Genomic DNA, 6,167 nt, shown 5'->3' on the forward strand with positions numbered 1-6,167 from the left:
GACAAGAAGTCAGCCTAAACATTTCATTGATATACCAAGTTGTTGTATACAGGATTTGTGAAGAGAGAATAAAAGGAGAATAAAGCATGAAACAACTATGTTGCATGAAATTGTTGCAACCACATTCGAAGGGAGTCAGCTTCCAGCGAAGATTTGAGGCGGTACATCCAAAGGTGCAGGTCGCCGACAATGTTGCGTATAGCCCGATCGGTGGGGTAGAGGATGGTGTCGAAGACCCATGAATTCCTAGCTTTCCAAATTTTCCAGAGAATGGCAGTGATGATGGTAAAGTGTATTTGTGACGTCGCATGATCTGACAATTGAGGAAGTTCCCATAGCTCTCTAGAAGCAGGATAGATGTGGTGCAGTAAGCCAGCCGATGGCGCGCCAAACTTGTTTAGCAGGTGGGCAATCCAGGAGGATGTGGCGTTAGGTTTCCTGCTGGCCACAGTATGCACACGTCGGAGAGTCCACGATGTGATGGTGGTGGAGGTGGTTCTTGGACGAAATATCATGTGGACGAAATATCATGTGTAGTACCACTAGTTACAGAATTTTTTAGCAGACTAGTACATTTTCCTTAATCAACCACGAAGATTTAGAAAAAAAAACGCTCCATCTCTGTTCTCGAGTCTAAAAACAGCAATTTGATTTCGGCCGTTTTTTCATTCACTCGTTCGGCATTTTGCCGTCCAACCCGATCTCCACCTAGAAAACTCAGGCTCAGTTACGCACCCGCAGGGTACCACATGGGCCAGGTAACAGCTTTTGAGTACTTACCGGACCTGCTGGGCTTGGGCCATTTTGCTATCCAGATGCGAATGGAGGAGGATCTAGCACATCACATCCTTTTCGCCTTTTGCGCATGCGTTGCACACACAGTTCTCCCTTTCAATTTCGTTTCCAAGTTTTTCCAGAAAAGATCATTGTTCTAGTTTTCAGATGTAACTGCTTATAGGATCCCGACAACAAACTAGACCTATTACCTATGCATACAGAGATGGGAGACACCCAAAGCAAAAGTAGGATCAGTAATTTGGATAGTCGGTAAGGCAAAGCAGCGAACATCTGGTGTGCAGCCGCCGGCGACACCGCAAACCGGCCAGGTGACGCCGCCAAACGAGGTCGCAAGCAAGCGGAGGCGATCGCATTCGGTCCAGGCGTGTGTATCTTGCGAGTTGCGAAGTAGAATGAGCTGCCGGGAGTTGGCCCTCTGCAGGGATGAGGAGCGGCGGAGCCGGCCGTGCAATGGGCCAGTTCTCCGTGCAAAACGAGAACAGAGAATGGTTGCCACCCCCACTCGATCCTGTAAAGTGTAAACTAGGGCAGCGCCACCGCCGTCCTTGGGAGCCGAACATCTCCTCTCCGCGGCGAGGGGCATCCATAACCGGTCACCGCCACTGCCCACTGGCCACCGCGCGCGCGACGGTCCGGCGCTGCCACAGCAGCCACATCGGACGAGCCACAATCACGGGAGGTGCGCGTGGGGCGGGTGCATGAGCCTGACCGAGGCAGGCGGGGGGACGCCTGGCGGCTGGGCCAGCGCCGGCGGCGCGCGCGACCTCGCCGGGGAGTCCGCCGCCGGTCCGGATTATTGGCAAAAGGGCCCCTGTTTATTTTCATATAACCCCGTAAATTGGATCGCTACTATTAATCGCGATCCGATTATTTGCAATTAGGACCCTGTATTTTGCATATAGCACCCTGGTCGGGGTCAGCTCCTGCTCCCGCCCGTCCGCCGCCGTCCTCCTCGCCGGAATCGAGGAGCCCCGTCCCGCCCATAAATCCTCGATTTCATTCCCGCAGAACGGATCAGAGGGCGGCGCGCGATTCGCCGCACCTCGGGTCGCACGGCAGTCTCGGGCTCACGCGACGAGCACGATGCAGTAGCACCAGAGCTCGATTGACGCCGAGCGTGCCGCCGCGCCGCCTGGCGACGAAGCCTGCGTGGATGCCCTGTGGACATGGTAGCGGCCGTTCGCCAGGCAAACGATATAGAGCGCGTCCCGCCGGCGCGTCGCGGCGCGCTTTGGTGGCGCGTTCTCGCGACATTGCACTGTCTGGCGGTTCACTTCTGTTCTTTCTGATGCAGGGCCATGGCGAGATGATCCGGCAGACCTTCTGCAACTGCCGGGCCGGGCGATTCATTCCGTCGCACCAGAATAAGGCCTGCACGCTCCGCGCGATGGCTGGACTGGACATCGGCATCGCGCCCCGGCACGCAGCGTCTCAACATGCTGGAGCTCCGGCGAGCCCGCCGGCCGAGTACACTGGCAACGTCGTCGATCGTTGCTTCGGGTACGGCTCGACCCTGGACATGCGCGGCGCCCGTGGCGACGAGAAGATAGCCGTCCGGCTTCCGTGGACGCCTCAGACGACGCGTGGCTGGCCGGCCGGTGCTTGCCGTCTCGTGATGCAAGTCTCGCGGCGTGGCTGGACTCCGTCTCGCGCGGTACGCTGACAGGATCTCGATCTTGTTCTCGAAACAGGCACGAGCTACCAAATTAGACTCTCCGCTCTCGCGTGCCAATTGATCCGAGTTCAACGGCCCAGCTCGGGCGCGGATGGAGCTAGCCCTCCGCGTCAGGCAGGCGCGGGAGCTCGACGGCCGCAGCGGAAGGCCTCCGCGGGAGCGCGACGTAGGGGCGGTGCTCCGGCGAGCCACGCGGTTGCAGCGGAGGCGGCGCGTGTTCTTGCGACAACCGGGGGCTGACGGCACCTGAAACACCGACCCGGAAAAGTGGAGAATTCCAAAGCAGTCCACCCCTGGGTACCTGTTAGCCGTGGATCGAGCACGTGCGATCCAGATCGGTCGTAGGTTGCATAGTCATTGGTTGACTGGGTCGTCCCGTCCAGTCCCAGGCAAGCGCGGGGGTAGGGGCAGGGCGGCGCCACGCTGGAGGCCGGTCGGCGGCGGCGTTGCTGGGGCTTGGAGCTTGGAGCCGATGCAAAGGGAAACCCCGCCAATTCTTCGTCAAGAGCAGCTCGATGGCGCGCTGTGCTCTAGGCAGAACGTCCATGGGCTTGGGCAGGGAGACGGCCGGGTTCCCGGGCCACTCCGGGAGATGAACGCGCCGCCGGCTCGTACCACGTCGCCATCCTCTTCAGTCAGGTGCTAGACGGCGGGTCAGCAACTCAGCATGAACATTAGAGGAATGGCGCGCTGAGTTCTGCCTGACAAGGTAGAGGAGGGCAATCGAGCCCGGGACACGGCGACGCTCGGTGAGCCCGGCGTTGCAGCGGAGACGGAGCGTCCTTGCGGCCACAAGGGGCAGACGGCACCTGAAAAAGAGGTCTCTGGAGATTAACCAAGTTACACAATCTCACACGGTAATTCTATTGGCTATAAGCTATCATATATGTTTTATCGAATTGATTTGTTTCAATTGGAGAAACATGGCAAATAGAAAACAATACCAGCTTCAGCATATGTGAAAGAGATATTGGCACCAAGTTCAAACCATGTTTAATGCACATAACAGACTTGAGATCATGATCTGGTCACAAAAATCATATATAGCAAGTGAAAATGGGTGGTAAAATACCATTAGGTATCACTAAAAGCTTTCCTTTCCCTTTTGTGTACAGCACTATCCAAAGTTCAGTTAGACAGCAAAAGAGCAGTTCTATTGTTGATGTTCATAAAACTGCAGCGAAATGACCACCGTTGCTCGATCACCACCCCGGAGGCACTCCATCGAGTGGAGAGGTAAGTTTAAGCCAGGGATCAGTAACAAGGTCAGTAGTCTGCAACAGAAACGTGCTAAAACATTTCCCATACAGAAGTTGCAGTTCCCAAGAATATTATGCATTGGTTTCTCTTATTTCAGGAGTTATCGTTTGTCAGACACCTGTCAAGCACATTTCTGTTCCTTTTCAATTTACAAAACATCTACAGTCATGGTAAACCTTCCGGTCGATTACCGACCACCGTCTGCCGCATCGGCCTTCTCCACGTCCACCGGGGCCACCTTCTTGACATCGTCGTCGGCGACGTCATCGTCGTCCTCCCCGGCGCACGCGCCGTGCGCGACGTCGTAGGTGGCGTGCAGGCCGACGAGCACGTAGTAGACGAGCATGATGGCGGTGCAGAAGCCGAAGCGGATGAAGGCGTCCTTGCCGAGCGAGCCCATGAGGAAGAGGTTGGTGGCGATGGACAGCGAGGGCATCCACGGCACGAGCGGCACCCCCCACACCTTGGGCGCCCTCGCCGCGGGCACCAGCAGCTGGATGCCCCACGTCCCCGCGACCCACGCCGGCACCAGCACGACGTACCCCTTCCACCGCTCCGGCGACGTACCCCAGTACGCCGCGATGCCCACGGACGACGCGATCACCACCGCCAGCAGCGCCACGAACCGCAGCGCGTGTGTCCGTGTCGTCACGCCTCTCACGTAGTACCTGCACCGTACCCAAAATAAAACTTGTTGGTTTTAGAGTGAAAAAAAAATCACCGCAATGAACAGATAGACAATGGTTACTTACCTGCGGACGAGGAGCGCGGTGGCCATCATCATGAAGATGAAGAGCGTGCTGACGGAGAGCAGGCTGGAGAGCACGTCGAGGCTAGAGAAGAGGGCGATGCAGGAGCTCGCGATGGCGATGAGCGCGGTGGCGTGCACGGGGGTGCCGGTCCTGGGGTGCACGAGCGCGAACACGGGCGGGATGATGTGGCTCCGGGCGATGTGGGTCGTGTACCGGGCCTGACCCAGGGCGCCGACCAGGAGCACTGTGGTCATCCCCTTGAGCGCTCCCAGGGCCACGACATACTGCGCCCAGTGCATCCCCACGTTGGTGAACGCCACGGAGTAGGCCGCGCTCCGGTCGATCGCCGTGTACGGCTGCATCATGCTGAGCACCAGCGCCATGACGCAGTAGATGACCGTGATGACGGACATGGAGCCCAGCAGCCCCAGCGGGATGTCGCGGGACGGGTTCTTGGTCTCCTCCGCCATGGTCGCGATGTTGTCGAACCCGCCGTAGGCGAAGTAGACGATCGCCGCGGCGCGGAACACGCCGGGGACGCCGTGCGGCATGAAGGGCCTGAGGTTGCTGGGCTTGGCGTGGATGAACCCGGCGACGATGACGAAGCCGATGACGAGGACGTGGACGGCGGACGCGACCCAGTTCACGCGGGAGGTGCCCTTGGAGCTCAGCATGGCCAGCGTCGCGGTGACCGCGATCACCACTGCCGCGATGGGGTCCAGCTCGTTGTACCCCTCGGCGAGCGACGACGTGTGGATGCGGAGCGCGCTCGCCGGCTTGTTGATGAGCGACGCGAGGTACGACGTCCAGGAGCGCGCCACCGCCGCCGTGCCGATGATGCTCTCGAGGATGAGGTTGGCGGCGGCGATGAAGGCCGCGACGTCGCCGAGCTCGACGCGGAGGTACGCGAAGGAGCCCCCCGCCACGGGGATCTCGACGGCGAACTCGGTGTAGCAGAACACGGAGAGCATGGCGGAGAGGCCCGAGGCGACGTAGGAGAGCACGATGGCGGGGCCGGCGTGGTCGCGCGCCTCCTGGCCCGTGAGCACGAAGATGCCGGCGCCGATGACGGAGCCAAAGCCGAACCACGTGAGGTCCCACCAGGTGAGGCACCGGCGCATCTCGTTCTCGCTGCGCCGGCGCATGGCCCCGAGCTCGGCGGCGTCCGTGGAGCGCCCCGCGAAGCGGTCCCGGAGGCGGGACGGGGTCGCGCCCAGCGCGCGGCAGTAGGCGCCCCAGCTCGCGAACGACGGCTCCGGGAAGAAGTCGTCCTTGTGCCACCGCCAGTAGCTCCTCGTCGCTCTCGCAGCCTTGCCGGCATCCCCGTTGTGCTCCGGCGAGGACGTCTCGACGGGCGCCATGGCTCGCTGCAGCCTGCGGTGCGATTCACGTACACCACTCGCGCCTTCGTGTGGAGGTGAAGCAGTTAGCGTCCTAGGGAGTGTGGCGAGCTGCAGTCCCGGGCGTGATCCCGTGTAGATATGGGAGTGCGGCGGATGGGTCAACTGATCGGTCTGTGAGCGAGACGTCTTGGCTTGGAGCTTTGCGCACCAAGGCCAAGCAAGAGCTACCTCACGGATCTGCTCCCGTGCCAGGCGCCCACGCCGAGAGCATTTCAGTGATTTGGTTCACTTGCTTAAATTTAAGCACCCATCACATTGAATGTTTAGATACTAATTAGG

At 59.5% G+C, this 6,167-nt stretch overlaps 1 protein-coding gene across 1 annotated transcript; it reads right to left on the minus strand.

Annotated features, from left to right (window-relative positions):
• Positions 1 to 3,761: 3,761 nt before the first annotated feature.
• On the minus strand, positions 3,762 to 5,951 carry LOC101767614 (cationic amino acid transporter 5). Its single transcript, XM_004968544.2, has 2 exons — positions 4,486 to 5,951; positions 3,762 to 4,401 (listed from the first exon to the last, which is right to left on the minus strand). The coding sequence occupies exons 1-2, from the start codon at positions 5,844 to 5,846 to the stop codon at positions 3,921 to 3,923; spliced, it is 1,842 nt and encodes a 613-aa protein (XP_004968601.1). The 5' UTR covers positions 5,847 to 5,951; the 3' UTR covers positions 3,762 to 3,920.
• Between the last annotated feature and the right edge of the window lie 216 nt (positions 5,952 to 6,167).

Source organism: Setaria italica, chromosome V (genome assembly GCF_000263155.2).
Source record: "Setaria italica strain Yugu1 chromosome V, Setaria_italica_v2.0, whole genome shotgun sequence".
In the NCBI taxonomy this organism is placed as follows: domain Eukaryota; kingdom Viridiplantae; phylum Streptophyta; class Magnoliopsida; order Poales; family Poaceae; genus Setaria; species Setaria italica.